This window comes from Cyphellophora attinorum, assembly GCF_001299255.1.
Source record: "Cyphellophora attinorum strain CBS 131958 chromosome Unknown Contig5, whole genome shotgun sequence".
Taxonomy (NCBI): domain Eukaryota; kingdom Fungi; phylum Ascomycota; class Eurotiomycetes; order Chaetothyriales; family Cyphellophoraceae; genus Cyphellophora; species Cyphellophora attinorum.
Genome location: NW_017253233.1, coordinates 634778 through 658044, shown reverse-complemented (window position 1 = coordinate 658044; position 23267 = coordinate 634778). Strand labels below are relative to the sequence as shown.

Sequence of the window (23267 nt, the reverse complement as noted above, 5' to 3'; positions counted from 1 at the left end):
GATACTGTCTGAAAGCATGCTGTCGTATAGATCTCAATACACGTTAGCATCGTGCTGCAGAAATAATTGCACTCTATGCATACGAAGGGGGATTACCTAGCTTGCATTGGCCCATGTACACTGCTGAATGCATCAGAGGAAGTGCAGATACCGTGCATAAACAACGCGCGTACTCGTGGAATGTGTCATTGCAGTTCGCTTGATGAACACAGTGCCCTGACAATGGCCTGGTGAGCAGCGAAGAGCACCTGCCTTATTGCTTTCAGGGAATTGGCGTGTAGCGCGAGCCTGGCAGTGGCAGTGGCATGCGCGCTTGCCACCAATAATGTCGAGCTGCATTAGCTTACTGCGAGAGCACGCTCGAGCACTTGCCGACCGTGGGGGCGCATCTTGGTCGGCAGCAACACGTTCAGTGCAGATAGCGCAACGACAAGAACCAGGAATGATTCATTTGGCACAACGCATATGCTGATGAAGCGCATCCCATCAACTTCGTGCATCATTGTACTTCCCGAGTCATTGCTTGGCGCAGCGGTACGGTCCCTTGGGTACATCGATGTCCAGGCTGACCCATGACGACGAACAGTTGCCTTTCCGGATGGGTGTGGCTTACAGTCCAGTGCGAATGTCTGCGAGTGGCCGTGATTTGGCTATCTACTTCTCAAGGTCTTGATGTGTAGACTCGTAGACCGGTGAAAAAAGATTCCATGTTCGGTTTTGAATTTCACAAAGGACTCGCGATGGAGATCGTACCTGACCCACAGCGTTATCGTCAGCGAGCAGATAGCCCCAATGAGTCCATTTTCGAGTATATGAGTGAATTTAACGGTGGTCTGGGATACCAGGTAATATCGCTGAAGTAACAGCAACAACAAAAAGGGGGGGAGCCCACCCCGATGGATTCTCTGCGCTGATTGAGCACCAAGTGCCCGGGCGACGTTTCAGCATCTTGCGTCAATGAAATGCGAAGGGGCATTCTCCACTCACAGATGATGCTGTCACTCGCTTATCAAACGGACACGATCCACCCCCAGGATTCGCAGAATTTATTGCCTTGGCTGACCGTCGGGTGCTATTATTGCATTTATTTTCCCATCATTACCTGGGAGAATCAGCTCGAGCCGTCATCGCGGCATGTGGGCGCCGTGGCTGTTGCATTGAATGCGTGCGGATGTTGTCTGGTGGTGATGGCGGTGAACTCGTTGCTGGAAGAGGGGTGCATAATCAAACAAGGCCCCTTGGTCTTGAATCCTCGTGCTGAACCATGCGTGGTCAACGAGTAACATGCATGCAAGTGGGGGGTGTAGTCGAATGCGCCGAGGGCCGCCCAGGCCAGTATCACGAAACTTGATAGCAGGCGCATACCTGGTACTGCTTCGCTCGCTCCTTTGCTGGGCCCAGACTCCGTGACATACGAGTGACCGGTGCTTATGCTCAGAAACGGTCGCAACAGAGTTTATATGTTTCTGGCACAACTTCACCAGCTCACAAGCTATCCGACTTGACAAACTCTAGCTCTTTGCGCATTGCTTTAGAATCGCGTGACCATGCAATGGTCATGGAGGCCTCCAGAAAAGATGGACCCGCCTGTCATCTAGGTCTTGACTGGCTAGCCGAAGGGGCCGAGCTCGTGGCCTCGGAAAGAATGGTGACACAAATAGAAGATACAAAAGATCCACAGAAGTGACGACGAATATTACCGTACTGTATCTCGCCTCATTGGCAGCAACCATTTTTGGCGAGTATCAGGTGACGAAAACCCTACTTCCAATAATGTTGCAAGGGGGTACACAGTACACTTGCTCCAGCCCTTGTCAGCTGGTAGAGCAGCCATGCAGGAGGCGTTTGCTATGGCATGAATGGGTTGCATGGGTGTGCGGGCGTACGTGAGTGTGTTCCTAATCTGCTATCGATGAGCTTATCGAAGGTTTGCGATGCGAAGAGCAAAATGATAGAGGAGGGTCGCTGTGCGGACGGATCAGCGCCGGAAGAGACGGGAACTTCAAGTTTGGTTCCTGGATTCGAGGTGGAAATCCTGCTGCGGCAGGCGGGTAGTTACTGTAGCACAAAGCCAGATCCCAATTCCCGGGCGGTCATGTAATGTGCAGGTCGCGCATTACAACCCTCCGGCAATACGGAACTCCTGTGCATAACAAAGACTGCAGGCCGCCAAGTAATGACGAGACACAGATCAAGCGCTGCTGTGTCTCGTCTGACATTGACGCGCCCTCGAGGGCGAGCGTGGAGGCCGCCGACATTCCAGTGGTGATTGGACCGTTCATCGAGCAGGTGACCTGAGAGCGGTGAGAGCGCGATTGAACAGCTAAGGCAGAGCGTGGGGTGAAGCATGCGCTGGCAAGGCACGCTATCCCTTGAATGTAGCTTGCAGGACATTGCAATTTCGACCACCCATCGACGTGGTCAAGGGATGTACAATGGTAAGGCAGACACGCGGTGCTGACTCGGACACAACGGAGTGCGTGTTCATCAACTTGGCAAGAGACCTGCAGTTGGGTTCCTGAGATCATGGCTGCCCAGGTGGGTGATCAGTCCAACCTTCAGGGCGGCCTACAGGACGTAGAATCCTATCAGCAACTTGTCCCAGACACAAGGTCGTAGAGATGCAGACTAATGCTGTTTGAACGATGTTGCACAACGCCTGCATAGAATACCTAGGTAGGCCTGTCCGGTGAAGCCAAAACTGGAAGTCGATATCATGACCACAAAAAGACGCCGCGTAATTACTAGTACCAACGGCTTCACGCCTGTGGACCTGACGCGAGGTCCACGGTGTCGTCACAACTGAGCAAAGCAGCAAAAATCCGCGGCTTTGTGCTGTCAAAAGCTGCCTAGACAAGGGGCAGGGAAGATGCCGTGGAGGAGTCGTGGGGCGTAACGCAGGAAATTTTGCCGTTTCCATTCTCAGCCCACAGCAACTTCAATCAAGGACGTGTCTGACTCCTTACGAGCCCTTTCATGCGACTTCTCGTGTCCCTTGTCCTTGACGTTCCTCTTTGCAACACTTGAGGAAGCCGGTCTCCATCGCCACGTTGCTCCATACCATCCACTACTTCTATTCTGATCTGCTGCCAATCTGTCAGCCTGGAATTTCAAACATCGCACAACTCACTCCTTCGGTATTTGAACGCCTGGGCGTCCGCACGGTCCTTCTACAACGCATACAACAAATACTCGGCTGCCAACTCAACACCGACCTCTTCCGCACTGTGCCGTACGATTCGAAAAAGGTGCGACCCTGCGATACGGTGCGCGCAACCACAGCTTAACGGAATCACACTGCCTCCAGTATACGTCCCGAGCCATCTGTCTGCTGCGCAACTTTTGCATCATGGCTGACTAGTCGCACGCGATCACCAAAACGCCAAAGTCAAGACTGAAGTCGCCATGCAGGCACATGAAGCAAATCCCGAGCTGGACTCATTCACAACGACAGGTCCTTCTGATGTTGACGAGTACAACAAACCAGCCATAGACTGACGATTCACTCATACCACACCACACGATACACACTCTCTGTACATTATGGCTGCTGCTTCAACTTCTTCTGTCAATGTGACCCATCAAGGTCGAGACTCGTCTCCCGCTGGACGGCAGCCGAGAGCCATCAAAAAGATGCCCAGCATACAAAGAATCAATTCATCAAACTATCCTTCAATGTACTACACCCCTGCATCAGCCCATAGCTCTTCGCACAACTCGCGAGCTGTTTCGCCACATCTTGGCTCTGTACAGTCGTCGCCGGCTATCAGCGGCATCAGCTACTATAACACTAGTCAGCGTACGGCGAGTCCTGGCCCGTTCGACCTACCCGAACCAGTCAACGCTCCACCAATTTCGTCGTCCCTGGGCAGAGAATCTGCACCAGGTCTGATACGAAGGGTCTCAGGTGCCGCCAGAGGCCAATTAGCTCAGACTAAGGAGGCACTACGCAGGAAAACCTCATCCTCGAATTATCGTCGTCGCGATGACAGCACCGGTCCAGTCGCCCGTCGACGAAGTGACAGTAAAACCATGACCGTGGGCAATGGCAATCTGGACTCTGGCTCGTTCGAGTACCTCCAGTCAGACACGAACGCCGGCCTTGGCCTGTTCGAGACAATGAGCATCACTGCTGAGCCAGCAGCGATCAGTGATCATACACCGGAAGGCCAAGCGCCGGCCGTGCCAGAGAGCCTGATTGCTGGAAGCACTTTGGTCAAAGTGACGCAGCACAACAAACCAGTGGACAAAACGTTCTTTCTCGATTCCTCAGGATCGCGTGTCAATTGGAAAGGCAGCTTCTCCATGAAAGCCTTCCATGTCGACAACATAAAAAGCATTCGCAAATGGGCAGAAGCTGCCAACTACCAACAGGAACTCCGCGGCGATGCGGTCAACCCCGACCTCTGCTTCACTGTCAACTACACCACTTCTGACTCCTCAAAGCGGGTCAAGAGTCTGCATCTTATGGCTAAATCCCGTGAAGAGGTCGATCTGTGGATCGACACACTAGAAGCTCTAGCCAAGCACCGTGAGCAGCTCATGTCGTCCATGATGGGCACGATGGAACGTGAAGGTCTCACAAAACAGCACTGGGACAGCGAGCTGCGGCAGAGACTGCATAAATCCGACAGCGCTAAATGGGACAGACTCGATCTACCTGCCATTCAGAGTCTCTGTGAGCGTTTACATATACACTGTCATGCGAAAGATCTGGAGTACGCATTCGAAGACGCTGACACCTCAAACAAGGGTTCTTTGGATTATCAGCAGTTCAAACACTTCGTTCGCACGCTGAGAGTGAGGAAAGACATTCACAGAGTCTTTCAGACGTTCTCCGAGCATTCGCCATACATCACCAGAGCTCGATTCGTGCATTTTCTTACCTATCACCAGGGTGTCAACCTTGATGATGAAGCTGTCAACGAGATCTGGAGTACTAAAATTCAAGACTTGATCGATAGGTCGCGCGACGTCGAAGATGGTTCTGTCTTGACCGATCGCATTGACTATCCAGCCTTTGCCTCATTCGTGGCATCACACGACTGCCACGTCTATAAAGCCGCAATGGCGACGCCACCGAAATTCGACATGCCATTCAGCTCTTACTTTGTTTCGAGCTCACACAACACGTACCTGACAGGACGCCAAGTAGCTGGCACTTCTTCGGCAGAGACCTACGTCACAGCACTCCGCCATGGCTGCCGCTGTGTTGAAATTGATTGTTGGGATGGACCTGACGGCAACCCACGAGTAACCCACGGTCACACGGGGACATCGTCCATTCCGTTCGTTGACTGCATCCGGGCAATCAACAACTCCGCTTTCGATGTATCACCATATCCAGTGGTCGTGTCTTTGGAGGTGCATTGCAACCCCGAACAGCAGCGCAAGATGGTGGACACGATGAAAGCGGTGTTCCAACACAAGATGCTGGTCGACCTTCTACCAGACCGCACAACCGAACTTCCATCACCAGAAGAGCTGAAGTACAAGATTCTGATCAAAGTCAAGGCCACCGAAGCTTTTGCTGATCTCGGCGGTAAAGACGAGTCGCTGTCTGCACGGCAACGGAGCGCCAGCTCACCCTATCGCAAAGGCATTCCTCCTCCGTCAATGTCATCGATCCCACCAATGCCAACTTTGCCCAGTCCAGCCATGACTGCGGCTTCCGATTTCGGCATCCACTCGCCTACGGACCGGTCAACTGTGGCCACCAGCGCAAGCAGTGCCGGCGAGGAGAGCGATGCGCCCTTAGCATCACCTGATCCAAGTGACACTCCATCGAAGACTCGCAAAACGAGCAAGATCATTCCGTACCTCTCGCAGCTTGGTGCTTACATTCAAGGGTACACTCTGCGCAGTGCCAACGATCTGCATTTCAGGCAATTCAACCATATCTTCTCTATCAATGAGAACACTGCAATGGGTTTATGTCGACCTCCAGAAACGAAGGCTCTGTTCGAGGACCACAACGTGAACCACATGTGCCGCGTTTATCCAAAGACACTTAGAGTGGGATCGTCGAACTTCGATCCCAATACGTTCTGGCGACGTGGAGTGCAGTTTGTCGCACTGAATTGGCAGACTTTCGATCCTCACATGCAAATGCATCGAGCTATGTTTGCGGCCGGCACAGATGAATATGGTTACGTCTTGAAACCAGAACCTCTGAGAAATCTTCGCTCTAAGGATGGACCATTTGAGACCAGGAGAAAGCTGCCCCGTTTCGAAGTCCAATTTTCTGTCGGAGTCATCTCGGCACAGCAGCTCCCACGTCCCCAGAATCTCGGTAAAAACGAGCCGATGAATCCTTTCGTCGAGGTTCAGATGTTCTCCGCTGAGGATCGAGCACGAGGTATTGCTCAAGGCACTGGTGGATCGGCGAGCCTAGTTTCCAACGACTACCACGGCATCGGTTCACCATTGCGCTTGCGCACCGAGATCGTTCCTGGCAATGGCTACAATCCGCAATTCAACCTGGACCTAAACTTCAACCTCCAGACGAAATATCCGGAGCTGGTATTTGTCCGATTCATTGTACACAACAGTCCGGACGGGAAGCCCTATGGGAAGAATTGCAAGCAGATCGCTGTCTTCACTGCTAAACTTTCAGCCCTTCAGAAAGGCTACCGTCATCTCCCACTGTATAACGGACACGGCGAGGAGTTCATCTTTTCTACCCTGTTCTGCCATATCGCTAGGAGCGAGCCCAAGCTTATATCGACATCACTGCAAGACTCGCAGGACAGGAGCGCACGGCAGGCGTTCTTCAAACCTCTGACCTCGATTGCTCGCGGCCTTTCAGGTGATCGGACGCGGGAACGCTCGAGCAGCATAGAGCATCAGCTTGAGGAGGCAAAGGAGTTCCAGGAACGCACTTCTAGGAAATGAGAAACGTTTCCTTTGTACTGCATGTTCTCGGGTTTGGGGACTGGAATAGCACAACTAGATTTGAGAGATACCCTATGTATTGATGACTGACGACCCACTACCATAGAAATTCACCATTCGTCTGGCGACAGACAATTTTTGTATACTATAGCTACAGCACTAAAGAGCACAAGTCTTTGAACCTACTTAAGTACCTACCTCAACTATATACAGTCGGTTCCATTACACTTTGCCTTTCCAATGCTCGAGGACACTGTGGACTTTTGTCAGGGTCTGAACTAGCCCTGCACTGCCGATTGGCGGTCTGACCAGCCACCGCAGATCGCTATGGTGGGACAGACCGAGTCTTCCTTTCGTTCTCGTCCGTTCACACATCAGCTCAGCTTTAGACGAACGATCATTTGATTATCTAGCGTTGTCAGTATTGTTGTTTGCGGCATGTATTTCTTACAGTGAGGGCCCTTGTGCTGGGCTCGTGGCAGCGGTACGGCTAGTCCGCCCCTCAGAGGCAGCGGTAACGATTCACAATGGTCTGGCGCTTCGGGCTTGCGTTTGAGACGAGTGGTGACTTTCAGTTGGACATCGTCGGTACGTTCCGTCCCTTCCACTGAGGATGGTAGCATCTGGCTGACATACTCTCAAGGTTTCCTGGCCATCCTCGGAGAGGGCTCCGTCGAGACTATTGCACAAGTCGTGACACTGAGCAACCTTGCATACCTACCTCGATTACTCCCGGCACCTCAGATCTTCATCCGACCCACGCGACCCGAGAAGTTGGAGACGACATCTAACGCCAAAGTCATAGGAGTGCACTCGGGAAACACAGGAGAAGATATACACCACATTGCACATGCCCTCCATCGCGGTGACAAATTGCCGCCGAACCGTGTCCTATGCGTTCGGGTGATGGAGAACGAGAATGATCGTCCATCTATCAAGAGATTTGGGCCGCTGGCCATGCTGGCGTTCTTTGGCTTTACTTTGAGCATCGCTCTACTGGTTCTGTCTGTGGTGTTTCGTGACTCGTGAGTTGTGGTAATATGAAGGCATGAATCACGTGCTAATTGCCCATCAGGATGTCACTCATTGCGACGCTGCTACTGTCGCTTCTGAGCACCAACACTGGCATCGCCAACAAGTGGTCGCCTACACCGAACGACCCCAAGCCCGATCCGCACTCCCCAGAAGGCGATGTGGTGATCAAGTACCCACAAGGCGCCTTCATCGTCGTCAAGTGCCAGGAAAGGACGGCCCGCTATCTTTACTTCAATCCGAGCGAGCGGTGCATCTACCACGTCAAGAGCACTGCGATCTACCGAGGGCTCTCACTGATCTCGACATTGTTTCTGATGGGCGGTGTCATCTGCCTTGCCAACGCCAAGATCCAGCTCCAGACCGCTTTCGCTGCGTCGTACATGTCCATTAACATCGTCTATTGGATCGTGGCTGCTCTGCCACCGGCAAGCCACTGGGATTTATCCAGGCTGGAGGTCACGCAGATCGAAGTCAAGGGTGGAGCTCCGCCACGGACGGCAGTCGTGGCCAACGTGCCACCCACCTACACCGAGGCACTCTGGAAGGCGATCGCTGTGACTGGAACAAGCAATTGGGTGAAGGAAGCGGGTTGGGCGCCAAGGACACCCGCATGGAACGACTGGCTGGATGAAGCCGAGGAAGCAGCTGTGAGCGAGCCGATGAAGGAGACATTCGTCAAGGGACCGGACGGTCATGAAGTCGAGACCTGGACTATCAGGAATTGGGACAGCAAAAACGCTCTGTCAACATTGCTTCGGAGCACGACTGATAAGATCCAGAGGACTGGGACTTTCAAGACTGGCTATGCATGAGATGTTGGCACTTTTGCGTGCCTTGGGACCACGGCTACGAATCAATGAAGCATTAACGACCATATAAAAAGCCCGACTGGCAATCTATATAGAGACGAGAACTATGAATGAACGACGGAAGTTTACGATCTACGCTGCCTCCGAAGATGTTACTGCGCTTCGGACTATGCCTTGAACCTGTTGTGTACGAAGCATATATATTTCTGCAGGTATGTTGCTTTGTCCTTACAGCTAACGGCCAGCCTACTGTAGCACTCGCTGAACAGCGTTCATGCATGGAGCGCAGACTAGAGGTATTCTGGCAGGTGCGTTGACTGAGATGTGATCTCTGAAAGAGACCCATGTTCGATATTGAAAGGAAGGCACTGTCGCCAAAGTTGCCGTCAAGTAAGTCGTCCGGTCTCAACAACACCAAGATCCTGTCATCCGGTCTCCAGCTGTGTGCAGGGTCAACCGGTCTTATCTAACGCCTTCCTTCGTAGGTGCGGGGACCACCTGCATTTCTTGAAACCACAATTTTGGTCGCCCACCCGCCAAGAGTTCGATCTTGCAGCCGCACCATCGCACGCCCCTCAAGTTTCACGCGCAGCCAGCGAACTCGAATTCGCTCTTCATCCACTTCCGCGATAACACGACAGTCCTTGCCACGAAGCGCACTGTCTGGATCGCCACGAAAATGTATGAGAGAGTCTTTGCATTATCCTGCGGAGTTGGTCTGCAGTATGCTGATTCGGGGTACAGTTGAACAGAATATTCAAGACTGAAGTCTGGTTGAGTCGCAATCATGCCTTTCACCAAGCTGTAAGCCCACACTCCACGAAGAAAAGCTCAATGCGACTAATGCTTTCAATAGCGTCAAGAACTCGCCCTACTTCTCCCGCTTCCAGACCAAGTACAAGCGCAGACGGTCCGGCAAGGTCAGATATTCCGCGAAACGGGCAGCGATCGAGGCATAGCACTAACATTACGCAGACTGACTACTACGCTCGCAAGCGCCTCATTTCCCAAGCCAAGAACAAGTACAACGCACCCAAGTACCGTCTCGTCGTTCGATTCACCAACCGCGACATCATCTGCCAGCTGGTCACTGCTGAGCTTACCGGCGACAAAGTTGTGTCTGCTGCATATGCGCACGAGCTGAAGAGATATGGCATCGAGCACGGTCTCACCAACTGGTCTGCTGGCTACGCAGTCGGTCTGCTGTTGGCTCGTCGCGTCCTGAAGAAGTTCGAACTCGATGAGGACTTTGCTGGTGTCGAGGAGCCAGATGGAGAGTTCACCTTGACTGAGGCTGCTGGTGAAGACGATGAGGCCCGCCGACCATTCAAGGCCTTCCTCGATGTCGGTCTGCACCGCACCTCGACCGGTGCCCGCATCTTCGGTGTCATGAAGGGTGCTTCTGACGGTGGTCTTTACATCCCCCACAACGAGAAGCGCTTCCCCGGCTACGACCCCGAATCCAAGGAGCTCGATGCCGACACTCTCCGCAAGTACATCTTCGGTGGTCACGTCGCTGAGTACATGGAAACCCTGCAGGACGACGACGAGGAGCGCTACAAGACTCAGTTCGCTGGCTACATTGAAAACGACATTGAAGCTGATGGCATCGAGGACATCTACACCGAAGCCCACAAGGCTATTCGGGAAGATCCCTTCAAGAAGGACGACGATGAGGGCGAGAAGAAGGACAAGGAGTACTGGAAGGCCGAGGGCAAGAAGTACAAGAAGGCTAAGCTCACCAAGGAGGAGAAGGACAGCCGCATCAAGGAGAAGATCTCTGAGCTTGCCTCTTAAGCGATCTTCTGGTCCATGCCTATGCCTTCATAGTTGCTTCATCCATCTTCTGTGGAGCGTGTCAGTTCTTGTTCTGTGCCGAGCAAGCGTTGCTCCTAGGGTGCCGTCATCCAGAGCGGCAGAGAACTGCAATGGAGTACGATTGAATGGACGTCTGATACCTCTTCAGGGCAGGAGCGCTGTGGCTTGACGCTCTGAAGAAGCTTTGCAAGGCGAGCAATGAGGCTGCTCAGCGCGCTGGGCAGCCTGAATCATCACGGCGCAGAAAGCTCCATCGTTGGAGTAGGCTCTGACATAAGCTCCGTAGAATTCGCCTCGGGCGTTGCTTACACAGCCAGACAGCCGTGTGGCACCTAAATCTCAGCGTGGAGTTCCACTTCGAGGTCCCAATGAATGGCCTAGACACATCCCTAGAAGTCAGTCGATGAATATCCAGCAGGTGTCAGCAGAAGGGTGTCTGACGGCCACCGAGTGTTGCAATTTTGAACCATGTCCTGCTTGTAGATCTGTTGAGCTCGAACACTTCTTTCTCTCCATCCTCTGCGGCCCTCGAACACGCCGAGGCCATATGATCGCGGCAAGAGCAGCCCACTGTGATTGGAAGACCTTCCCCAAGACCTACATCATAGGCGTTCGACTCGCCCGTCCGCCGCCGTTTCGCGAAATTTGGCCTGCAGCTGTTCGGCATGACCATCTAGACCTCGATTGAGGAGCCACCCCGCCACTTCTCCTCACTGCCGCTTGACTGCTATTGTCAGCGATCGCTTGTAGTATTTGCGACGCGGACGTGCTCTCAGGCAGGCGTTTCGAGGACAGCGACTCAAGGACGACCTTGTGACAATGTCGTCGGCTGTCGGAAACAGCACCTCGGGTCTGGACGTGGACTGGCTACTGCACAAGAAGGGTGAGAGAGCCTTCAATGAAAAGACTCAGCGACTCGTGACTAACACCGAGCAGAGGCCAATTATGCACAGTCGCAGCAGAACGGGAAGACTGACGAGCGCGACGACACAAGTACTCGATCTCCGCCCACCTTACCATCAGTGAACCACACAGAACCCACACCACCACAGTCACCCGTAGAGACTACCCATAAGCCGGACAATAAGTTACCAGAGATACACATCGCACCTGATCAACCTGCACCCAAACCAGCACAGACGAAACCAGAACCACCGAAGCAGGCCAATGGCACGAGCACGCCTACTCAGCAGAGGCCTGTCCTTGCGAAGTCGCCCGGTACGGATGATACGAAGGGCCACAAGTCGCTTACGAGTAGTCTAAAGAAAGAGAGCAGTGGCAGGAGGCCATCATGGATCAACAGTCTGAGCTCGAAGTTTGGCTCGTCAAATGCAACACCTTCACGAGGGTCGTCAGTCGACAATCAGAAGCCACCTGTCACACCGTCTCCTCAGCCCTCGCCCAAGCCCACCTTTTCCGGAAATCCATTCGACAGAAAGGAGAACAACCCCTACGCTAAAGAAGAGCCAAAGGTGGTGGTCCCGCAAAGCACTGGGCGACGCCAGTCGGTGCTCGTCGCTGCGGGAAAGGAAACGAAGCTCGAGCAGCCTGGCTTCCTGTCAAGTGCGCTTCGTCGTCTATCTTCCTCTAGCAATGCTACTATGGGCAAAGGCGGGGCGTCAGGAGCGATCTGCCCTCGGAAGGTCATGAACGTCGATCAGAATCGTGAGCGCATCAGGATACCGGAGCTTGATCAGAACAAGCTCAAAAGGGTTGCATTCTGTGTTGACGTGGAGATAGCTGGACGAGCGGCTCAGGCTGATGAAGAGGAGTCCTCGGCGGGTGGGTCGAAGCTGCCAGTATCAAACAAGCAAGCATCACAGAATGCTACATCGGAAAAGAAGGATACCAGCGAAGCAAAGTATAAAGAGAAGGGCGAAGGAGCTGCCTTGAAAAACGGACCTACCGCTCCGGATGAGAGCCAGGAGCCGAACGGCACGCAATCCGGCAACAAATCAGATTCGACGACACCCATCGACATCAAAAGGTCGAATTCAGGCGAATCGAAAAAGTCAGCAGAACTCGGGAGCGAGTCATTATCACCAGAATCACAACCTGGGACAACTCGAAAAAAGGAGAAAAAGAAAAGATCGGAAGCAGAAAGGAAAGAGCGCCGTGAACGCAAGCGAAAACACGCTGAAGCGAACGGACTTGTGCCTTTGGAACTCATTAAGGATGATGATACTGATTCCGGTCTGAGTACGCCAGGCATAGCTACGCCGCAGACCGGTGCATCGCCGACCACGGATCCTCTGAGAATCTACAAAAGGTGTTGCCAATTACGGGAAACGACAGTGATGAGTCGCATCAAGGAACAGATCTCGAAACCTGCCGCTACGCTTGCCGAGGCCCCCGGAACGGTAGCCGTGATCGATCTGACTGGGACGGAGATGCAACTGCCAGATATTCAGACCTTTGGCGACTGGTTAGCCATTGTTCCTGTGCGAAAACTCGTGCTCGACAACTGCAACTTAAACGACGAAGCAATCAGGATAATACTTTCAGGCCTGGCAGGATGCAAATCACCAGAGCAAGCACGCATAAATCGAAGACTTCACAGCAGGGTCACTGGCAAAGCGGGTCGGGAACAACTAGGAATCATCGAGAAGCTGTCGCTGAAGCACAACCCAGAGATCACGGTCATTGGGTGGAAGTACATTGCATTGTTCCTGCACATCTCGAAGTCCTTGAAAGCAATAGACCTATCAGGCATACCATTTCCCAGGAGCAACGGTGACCTGTCACGTTCCTCGACTCTCAGCAGTGGTGCAGACGGAAGTGCAAGTTCAACACAAAGCAAAAGGCCGGACTATTGTGCTATCATCGCCAGAGCAATCTCGGATCGACTTGGTGACCGACTGGAGGAACTAATCCTGAGCGACTGTGGGCTTTCATCCACGAATGTCGGCGAAATTGTCGACGCTTCGATCAAGTGTAAGATTCGACGCTTGGGACTGGCAGGCAATGGCCTTGGCAGTGATGAAAGTGTAAAGCACGTTGTGAAATACGTTGTTTCAGACATTTGCGAGGGACTCGACTTGGGCGGCAACAACCTACATGGTCACATTCCTGATATCGCCGATGCGCTGGATGCAGAAAATCCGCTCTTCGCGATCAGCTTTGCGGCCTGTAACCTCGACTCGAAGGACCTTGAGCTCATACTCGCCTCATCAGCTCGTCTCAAAAACCTCAAATTCATTGATCTGTCTGGCAACAAGGGGCTCTTCACCGCGAAGAACAATGCCATACCCATCTTTAGGAAGATGCTTCCTCGATTGACATCGCTGAAACGCATCCACCTAGCGAATGCGGGACTAACACCAGATCATGTCATTGCGTTAGCGGAGGTCCTACCAGATTGTCCGGCGCTGTGTCACGTTTCACTTCTCGATAACGAGGCCCTGGTCCACGCTATGAACTCTAAGGACGGATCCTCACAAGAAGAGGCATGTGCCTTCTTTGCTTCGTTGATGACCGCGGTGCGCGTCTCGCATACGATTGTGGCAATCGAGGTGGAAGTGCCAAGCTCGGATAGCAGTGAAGTTGTCAAAGCATTGGCGTCTCAAGTCGTTGCGTACAGTCTGCGCAACATGGAGCGTAGTGCACTGGACGAGATTGGTGGTAGGAACCCGGCACTTCCAAACAAGGACGCTCCCGAGGTACTGCTCCATCTTGTTGGCCATATGGACGGGGTCGAAGGCAATCACGATGCCGATGACCCAGCACCGGATGAGGATTATGTCATTGCCTCCACTGGTATTGTCAAGGCTCTTGGTGTTTGTTTGGGTACCGGAGATGGGAGTCGATCACAATCGAGAAACATTACGCCGTCGGCTAGCGGCACAAGCACACCTCGACAGATCTCTCAAAGGCCTGTCACTCCGAAGAAACCTAGGAACGTCACACTTGAGCTCTGCGAGAGTGCTAGAAAGATCAGGATGAGGTTACGGCCGGCCTTGATCAAGGAGGATAAAGCGGGCAACGACGAGAAATTTCGTAGGTCATCCCTTTTGCTGACCATGGAGATTTATGGCTAACAGCTGAAATAGGTCGCCTTTTCTTCCTGGACCAAACGTTACAACGCATCATACAACGCTTCGAGGACGAGTATCCCGAAACTAAGGTACCTGCTATACCATCTTCATCAATCAACGAATATCACAGGACTGGCGGAGAAGCTGCTAACGCAACACAACTGGCCGACGATGCCGTCATCTCCGCCAGCGTAGGCTCAAACACTCTAGAGCAGATAGCCTCTGGAGAAGAGTACCTGGCGGGCGATCAAGACCAGGACGCCCGCGGCGACGATTCCTTCAACCTGGCCCGTACCAACTCCAACACATCACTCGCTGCTAAAGCATACACAGACGAAGAGGGCCGAATGCACCGTTTCGGTCAGGGCGTTCGCCGTGAAGTACTTCGACAGAGCGAGCTCGAAGCCGAAGATGCGGATGAGCTAGACGAGCGGCACCTGGATGATGTGCGAAAGAGATTTGATGATTTCAAGGGTGAAGAAATCAGGAACAGGGTCAGGGAAGAGGGACCAGATTCGGTACTCAAGAGCTTGGGTCTGAATGCAAGAGAGCTTCTGCTCTTGCAGAAGGAAGATCCGGAAGGATTTGAGATTTTCAGAGATGCCCAGATGGCCGCGCAGATTAATAGTGGACGGCGGCAGAGCGAAACTGGGTAAGAGATGGGAACCAGGATGGGACGGTGTGTCTTATTTGGTATGCGTTCCGAGCGTTATGATCACCATGAGGCGGACTCTGGATGGAATCGACTCGTCACTATCGTTAGTCAATATGCACAGAGGAGTGCCTATACAGCACGAATGACCTTGAAGGCAGCATTGGAAAAACGTCGAGCAATGGTGGCCGTGACTGAAGCGCTTCAATCGAGCAAGTTACCCGAGTTCGATGGAATTGATTCTGCATGACTTGAAAGTCATTTTCTCACAATACCGACCAAATTCAACACCTCACCTTAATTCCCATCCTGCACGCATGCAAGTGCAGCATGGAGGTGAGTGTAGATTTTGAAAGTGAACGATTCACCATGAGAACAGTATGTTACTTCTATGTATAGCCAAGGCGCTAAAGACGGATCGGTCCGAAGCTGCATCTGCATGCTTAGCCTCCACCGTACTAACCCAGATCATTGAACCTGTGAACTGACCCCAACTCTACTCTACTACAGAGCACTCCCGACGACAACGACGAGGCGTTGCGCGTCCTCTACGACATTTGCGAAGAAGACGAGGACGAGGACGACGCGGTCACCGTAATCTACGATCCGCTTGGCATCGCCAACACGTACAACTCATACAACGCGACTGTCTCTCCCCGCGCCATGTCGGCCACTTCCTCTGCCTCCTCGAACAACATGGAACTGCCTATCACGGGCGGCAATCGTCCTTCCTCCTCTTCGTCCACCGGTAGCGTGTCTCAGAGCTCCTCTGTCTCTGGTGGTGCAGGCTCGTACACGAATGGTAGCGCGGCCGCAATGAACAATGGCGCAGGAGCAGCGAGTTACGCGAGCCCACTACCGGCCGGTCACCAGCAGGATTTGAACTACTTGTACGAGCAGATTCAGGAGCTGAGCAAGATGTTGCAGGCGAATCGGGTGCGAACTGCAGAGTTGAGTAGGGTTGCGGAGACAATGCGCCAGAACGGCACCTCCACCACAACTAACGGAAACCACAATCCCGTCGAGGCTACTGAGGCAAGCACGCAGTCCGACAGTAAGCTTTCCGTCTGGTGCCCGCCCTGAGATCATAAATGAAAGGGCAATCAGCTGATGCAACCACTGAACAGAAGCCAGAATCCTCCATCTCGAGCGCGAGCTCGCAAAAGCCCAAACCCTTAACTCCGTCTACGCCCACGAACAGTCCGAGAACACCGCCCTCATCGCCCTCTACGAAGACGCCATGGGCAACACCACTGAGCTCGTCCGCAACTACGCCAATTCCGTTGAGTCACGCTTCCTTGACCAACGTCGCCGCTACAATGACCTCCTCCAGGCCGAAAAGGACGATCATCTGCAGTCAAGACTGGAGAAGGACGAGTGGGCTGCTAAGTACTGGGAAGTGAGAGAGATGATTAGGACGGCCAATCGCCTGAGAACAGACGAGTGGTGTGAGGAATATACCGTCGTGGCTGGCTTGCAGGGCGAGGTGCGGTGCATGCGCCGGCTGCTGGGATGGGAGAAGCAGGAGCCCGAGGAGGAGGCGGATGGCCGTATTTGAAGGATTTGCCGCTGGATGACACTGGTCCAATTCCTTAGGTTGGCGATGACCCAAGCGACAGCCAGGGCGGGCTTCAAGAGCGAATGCGGAAAATTGTATTGCATAGCGGCGGACAACGCGAAAACGGGTACGGGGCGGGCTCTATCCGAGGAAGCCTCAAATTCACGAAAGCATGGCGTAAGGCGTTCTACCAGATTCGGGGGGCCTTCTATGGTCACGATCTGAAGGATTGAGATTTATCAATCAAATGAAGAAAGTGTTCCCATCTTACACGATTTTCACACTGTGTTCGACACCTGACTGCAACGAAGCCCGCCTGGCAGGATATTCGTTCATCTCCTATCAACGTATCTATCAATCGACTGGTAGGATCTCAGTGTTGACAACAGGAAATCCATTCACAGTGCTCAGCCGACGCGCGAACTTCACCTCTGCTGGACTCAGCGGGTTCGAGCTGAGCGGCGACACCCATTCGCGAGTGCGAGCTGCTCGAGTAGTGTCCAAAGTGGGCAGCTCCGGTTTGCTGCGGCTTCTGTTCGTCGTTGACCGGGTCCGATGCCCACTTGTCGAACTGTCTGTCAGCTTAGTGTTAGGCAGCGACGGCAGCAGAGGGTCTGCGGGCATCAGCGGCCAAGTATCGTTAAGCCTGCTGGAGGGCGGTGTGGGTGGCACGGCTGGAAGCGGGCAGTTTGGCGGAGGAGCGAAAGGCGTGCTAGCCGCTGTCAAAAGCGGCATGCTCCGCGGCTGGCGAAGAATTCCAGGCTCGCGGAAAGGAGACTGCAGCATAGGACCCGATCGGGGAGCTTGTGCAGGGATCATATCCTGGGTGCCTTGCTCTGCGTGACCATATCCGTCGTCCGTTGGAATCACTGGGAAGAATTTGCTGCCAGCCCTGGTCGTCGATGCGACGCGCCGCAGCGGAGCGGCGGGAGGAACCCAGATACTGCCGTCATCATCTTTCCTTCTGAGCCTAGTCGGTATTGTGGGACGGTTTTGCTGCAGCATCGACGTCTCTGCTGCTGGCGATATAGGGCTCGGATGACCACTAGGTGATTGTGTCAGCTCTGAGATACCCAAACCTGCTCCATCTTCGACCATGGCTTCCTTCGCTCTCTTCTGACTAGACCTTCTCTGCGGTGCGAGTGTGTACGGTGGAGGCGGAGGGCTTGGCGTTTGAGTGGATGCACGGACGATCTCATGCGAGAGGGGGGCATCGACTGTCTGCTCCAGCATATATGTCAATGCAAATGGCGCCAAATTCGGACCGAAAGATGCTCCTGGAGTTGACGGAGTTTGTGGTTTCTCAAAAGCACCCGCCATCTGATGCACGGCATCCGACGCAAGCGTTGGCGTCCTGAGCATCAGCGATGTCCGACTGGACCGATCGGATGCTAGACCTTGCGTAGCTAGAGGCTCAACGATGATGGGCGTGAGCTCTGGTCTTCTGGAGCGTTTTGTTTGCGGCATGAACCCCACTTTTGTTGGAGTGGAGGCGGTCTCGTCCCATTCAGCGTAGTCTTCGCGTCTGACGGAGGTTGCAGAGCTTGAGTGGCTCCGACTTGGTGTGGAAGCCCTGTCATAGGCCGGTGAACGAGGCGGATGTTCAGTATCGGAATCGGTGTACAGAGACGAGCGTCTTGTTGACCGCGAGAGCAGCGGGTCCTCAACCTGGGACATCTGCAATGGCGATCGCCGAGCTGCATCAAAGGGCCGGACAAAGGGCGCGGAAGGGAACACAGGTGAGTACAGATCCGAGAATGGCACTGGCTTCGAACTGGCCGCGAGAGCATCGGGATCGTACTCCAATCCACCTAGACGCTCAATCTCAGTACGTACTGCCACCAGCCACTCGTTGAATGTGCTGTCGTCTGCGAAGGCGATCAGGCAACCGGACACATGTTGAGGCCGTTTCTGTCCGTTCCGAACCGATAAAGAGGAGAGATTAGGTGATAACACCAAGTTGTCAACGCCGAGATCGATGTTGCGACTGTCGCTGACCACGTTCAATACCCAGTGTCTGCCTGGCAGTTCATCACTAGCCACAGCAATCGACTCTTCTCCAAGCTTCAGGATTCTTTCTGGCGTGCGATTTGACGGCCCTTCGGTATTGTACTGTAGTATATATCCATCATCACTCAGCATCATGATCTTTGTTGCGACTGTAACAGACAAGGAGGGACGGCGCTGCTGGCTGCCAGGTTCGGACAGCGCTGAGCCCGTAGGAGGTGAGATGGCTCTTGAGTATCTCGCTAGAAAGCTGCCAGTTCTCTTCAGTTCGCGGGTGGGCAAGGCAATCTCTAATTTTTCGTGGAGAATAGCATGCCGGTATGCTTCAGCGTAAGGCGGCGGCTTTCTTGGGGCACGATCGATCTTTGGTGTTGCTGGGCCCGGTCTCGACAAGGCATCGTTGGACCACGTTGTGCTTCTAGCCCTCCGGAGTACCGTGCGGATGTTCTCTCCTTCTCCTTTGATCGTTGTGCAACGTTGAGGACTCGGTGCGCCTGCTTCACAGGCGTCACTATTCAACTTGTTTCGGCTGAGCTTCCGTGAGAGATATGGTCCCAATGATCTGAAGGATGTGGACGGAGAAGCTGGAGGCCTCTGCGGATCGTCTTGCATGAGACGTTGGCCTGCCCTCTTGTTGGATCTAGACATGTCAATAGCTGATTTTGGGTGAGCTCAACAGCACGTCAGGAAGAAGACAAGTCTCTGACTTCACTCGGACAGCGCGTCTATCCTTCACAGGCCCAACCAAGCCACATCGAGCCGACTCGATTGAGGACCCACGACAATCGCGTGGTTCTCTTACCCATGCTCCGGCGACCCAGTGGCATGGGTATTGGGGAGCTTAGCGTGAGACTAGACCGACTTTGTTAGTACCGGCCTCGTCGATCCTGTCAGTCCCGTTGGATTGTGGGGATGAGCCAGAAGCTAGAAAACTCATAAGGATGAACATGGAAAGGCCAACAGTCGTACGCGAAGTGAAGATGCCTGTTTCTGCTGCTTCTGGCCAACAAGCTCACCTTTGGGGTACTGTCAATGACTCGGGCCTGTGGTCGTGAGAAGAAATTCGACTAAACCATGGATGCCGGGTTGTTCGGGGATTTCTACAGCATCCATGCAGTAAACGTGTTCGTGTTCAAATCAACAGCCCGGGCACGAACGTGTGGCGCTTTGCCGTCTGCCGTGGCAAGGCGCGGTCGATGTCCAATGATTCTGCGACGGCCCTCGAGGAGACATGCGCATTTGCGGTGAAGAAAGGGTCAGATCGACTCCAGGCTAATTTCGCTTGCGATAGACCCATGCCCATGGGTCAGGCTAATCATAAATGCCAGAAATCCACTTGTTTCCACTTCTGCCTGTGCAGAAGCGGGCCATGGTCCTGCGTCATAGCTGGCAAAGATTTGTGTCAGATGGAGTAGAACAACGAAGGAGACATAAGTGGAAGGCGAGGAGGTCAGCAGTCGGAATTCATGGGACGGAAGTCACGATGGTGGCCGAGGAGCGGTGACCAATTGCCAACAGTCGTTTCCGTCCAATGACCTTACCCAGGCATGGGCACGGTGTACCTGCCAAGCCTGGGCCTCGAGCACCAACAAAAATTGTTCCCTTTTACCTACCCGCTGATTAGTAGTATGGTATATATGTTGATATGTGTTCCCTGTATTTCGCAATCGACCACAGGGTGTGGAAAATAAGCCTTCCCGTCCGCTCAGGCAATTCAAGCCACACGCCGAACGGTTAGTAGTTAAGTGGGTGACCATTAGCGAATCCCGTTTGTTGATTGTTTTTGATTTTTTCGCTTCTATCAAGTGTCACTCCTTGTTGAATTTCAGAGTATCACTGGACTACAAAGGATCGCTGAGCTTTATACCGCCATCAACGAGCTCCGACGCCGATGCCATGCCCGAGTTTAGCCCTCGCTGCGTCTGCATAGAGAATCGCGGGAGATGGATGAGTGCAGTGGACTAGCGCATCTCGTTCTGCGACCATCTAGGACGGGACTGCTGGCTCGATGTTTCCAGTGACGGACGCAAAATTTTTCTCAGTATGCGCTCTACAGTACTCCAGACAGCGCCCTCTTACGTGACTATACTGCCCATTTCTGTATCTACTTGACCGTGTAGCTGTGACGCTATATGCCCTCACAATGCCAGATTCGACCTCCCCCATTTACGTCGTGTACCTGAAATTACGGTTCTCTTTGTCTGTGAGATCCAACCAGTCGTTGTCCGAGCCAGGTCCTCCAGATCCAGCCTCACTATCGCCCTGAGGCTGTTCTCCTCCAGGGAGACGACGAGCATTGGCCTCTTGATCTCTCTTCCTGTTTTCTAGACGACAAACGACCATATATGTCAGAATCAGCGCCATCGCTGCAACATAGCAGACCATCATCGCCGTAATTCCCCCAACATATGCCGGGGCCTGACTTTGGCGGAATGTTTGCGGACCGATTATGTTTCCCGTTGTCCATGCCACAAAATTGAAGCCATACAGTGACGTTTTCTTGCTATGTCCCGCGATGTTGGCTTGGTACACTGATATCAATGTAACATAAGGTGCCCAATACGTATAAAGAATGTAGAGGCCGACGAGCTGTCCAGCAAGGTTCGACCTCGGTAACGTATAGCAAAGGACCGCGCCAAGCAGAGGCAGCAGTACAGCCACGGAGATCATGATAGTCCGGTAGCGTCGTGTTCTGGATGCGAGGTACGACAATGCGATTCCAGAAAGCGTGCTCATGGCGCCAGGAGCATCGCCAGTAGGGAGGTCTCAAGTTTGGAGAACCCCAATCCCTGTATGATGAGCGTGTTGAACGTCGAGAGGCCACCGTTAGGCACCTGCAGTGCGATGATGGTAAACCAGATGAGCCAGGTTTTGATGTCAAGGGCTGCTTCGCGAATGTGGGACAGCTTGAATTCCTTGTTCTCCATTCCAGTATTATCGGACGCTTTGCGCTGCACGAGGATGAGCTTCTCGCGGGGCGTCAGCCACTTGGCCTGAAAAGGGTTATTAGGAAGGTAGAAATAAACGACAAATGCCCATATAATGGTGAAGGAGCCCAAGGTCAAGAAGATAATCTTCCAGGGCTGGAATGGTCCATCATAATAAGATATCAGCCAAGCAATGAACCCGTTGCAGATTGGTGCGCTGTAAGCATCGTTAGTGTCGGGCCCTCAGAGTTCGGGAGATCGCCACTCACATGACGTTCAGAATGATGGCGTTTCTCTGTGGCTGCTCCTCGGGACGGTAATGCATAGACACAAGGAGGGTCACAGCCGGAATGACCAAGGCTTCAAAGCCGCCTAAGAATAAGCGACATATGAATAGCGTTGCGAAATTATGACATGCTGCCATGCATATCTCGGCGATACCCCAGCAAAGGACGTTGAGCGCGAAGAAGTCGACGACGGGAAACCTTTTGCCTCTGTCAACAACGGATCCACGAGCATGCCACCAGATGCGGCAGTAGTTATGGAAGGCGTACATACCTTTGAAGACAATAAGAGGCAGGGCCGATGAACAAGAGCCCGCCAAAGAAAGGCGCGGATCCACACCACGAATACTGCTGACCGGTGAGGTTCAGATCCTCCCTCAAGTCATATATCGCTGCTGCTGATATGGCCGTCTTGTCAAGACCTGAAAGAGTTGCACACACGAAGAGCTTTGCAGCTGCCGTCAGACATGCTTCCGATGTTTAGTGGGTCGCGACTCACGATAGGAACCAGTCTCCAATCGACTTTCTTGATCATTCGCTTTTCCTCCTCCTTGGTGTAGTCGTTCCCGTGAAGCTCATGGCCGTGCTCGGCAATGAACTTCGCTGCGATGTCGACATCCTGTGCACGTCCTGCCTTTACCGCTTGAACTGCGTTTTCAGCCGTCAGGTCAACCGGCGAGATTTGGTCTGTTGAGACTGCCTGCTGATTAATGTCGATCTCGTCTTTGGCCATGCTTGTCCTCCGCTCAGAACTTGATCCCTTCTAAGGACTTGGCGACAGAGAAGAGATAGAGTGCTTCACGGTTTACGTCTTGGTGCGGTGAAGCCGTTGTAGGAAGACAATGTGCAGGAATCAAGACGTCTTACATACCATGTCGTCCGAAGCTGGCACGCTTGCGGGCAGTCGCTGTTACCGACTATCAACTTATCATAACTCTGATAGCAAAAAGATACGCTTGCTACTCGTAGGATACTGTAGAGCGGACACCTCCAAGATAGCCGATTCGCTTGTGCCTACCTTGGCCATGGATTTTCCGCAGTCTGTAAGTGGCGAGTGGGATGCCGCTGTGGGTTGTGGAGGTTGGCCGCGCTCCACAGCGGGCAACCGCAGTTATCTAAGATAGCCAAAGTCAATGCTTCACACACGCCGAGTGTGCGCCGGGCTGTATCATTCTTTCTGCTTGGCCGCTCTGTCGCTCGGGTTGATTCCGTTAGCCGACATGGAGGGCAGCATAGAGGCTCGCGCTGT

General features: G+C 53.2%; 6 protein-coding genes across 6 annotated transcripts; 4 read left to right on the top strand and 2 right to left on the bottom strand.

Moving 5' to 3' along the window:
• Positions 1 to 3543: 3543 nt before the first annotated feature.
• Positions 3544 to 6894, top strand: AB675_6904 (1-phosphatidylinositol 4,5-bisphosphate phosphodiesterase 1; the record flags this gene model as incomplete). The annotated part of the gene is made up of 1 exon (XM_018147229.1): positions 3544 to 6894. The coding sequence occupies one exon, from the start codon at positions 3544 to 3546 to the stop codon at positions 6892 to 6894; it is 3351 nt and encodes a 1116-aa protein (XP_018003171.1).
• A 527-nt stretch (positions 6895 to 7421) lies between these two features.
• Positions 7422 to 8741, top strand: AB675_6903 (uncharacterized protein; the record flags this gene model as incomplete). The annotated part of the gene is made up of 3 exons (XM_018147228.1): positions 7422 to 7482; positions 7538 to 7919; positions 7970 to 8741. The coding sequence occupies 3 exons, from the start codon at positions 7422 to 7424 to the stop codon at positions 8739 to 8741; spliced, it is 1215 nt and encodes a 404-aa protein (XP_018003505.1).
• Positions 8742 to 9525: 784 nt separating this feature from the next.
• Positions 9526 to 10535, top strand: AB675_6902 (60S ribosomal protein L5; the record flags this gene model as incomplete). The annotated part of the gene is made up of 3 exons (XM_018147227.1): positions 9526 to 9542; positions 9595 to 9658; positions 9714 to 10535. 3 exons carry the CDS (start codon positions 9526 to 9528, stop codon positions 10533 to 10535), a joined length of 903 nt encoding a protein of 300 aa, XP_018003571.1.
• Positions 10536 to 11375: 840 nt separating this feature from the next.
• Positions 11376 to 15246, top strand: AB675_6901 (MAP-homologous protein 1; the record flags this gene model as incomplete). Its single annotated transcript, XM_018147226.1, has 3 exons — positions 11376 to 11439; positions 11493 to 14552; positions 14606 to 15246. The coding sequence occupies 3 exons, from the start codon at positions 11376 to 11378 to the stop codon at positions 15244 to 15246; spliced, it is 3765 nt and encodes a 1254-aa protein (XP_018003479.1).
• A 1908-nt stretch (positions 15247 to 17154) lies between these two features.
• Positions 17155 to 19455, bottom strand: AB675_6899 (uncharacterized protein; the record flags this gene model as incomplete). The annotated part of the gene is made up of 1 exon (XM_018147223.1): positions 17155 to 19455. One exon carries the CDS (start codon positions 19453 to 19455, stop codon positions 17155 to 17157), a length of 2301 nt encoding a protein of 766 aa, XP_018003580.1.
• Positions 19456 to 21539: 2084 nt separating this feature from the next.
• AB675_6898 (putative transporter) lies at positions 21540 to 22751 on the bottom strand (the record flags this gene model as incomplete). The annotated part of the gene is made up of 4 exons (XM_018147222.1): positions 21540 to 21951; positions 22004 to 22219; positions 22293 to 22465; positions 22518 to 22751. 4 exons carry the CDS (start codon positions 22749 to 22751, stop codon positions 21540 to 21542), a joined length of 1035 nt encoding a protein of 344 aa, XP_018003397.1.
• Between the last annotated feature and the right edge of the window lie 516 nt (positions 22752 to 23267).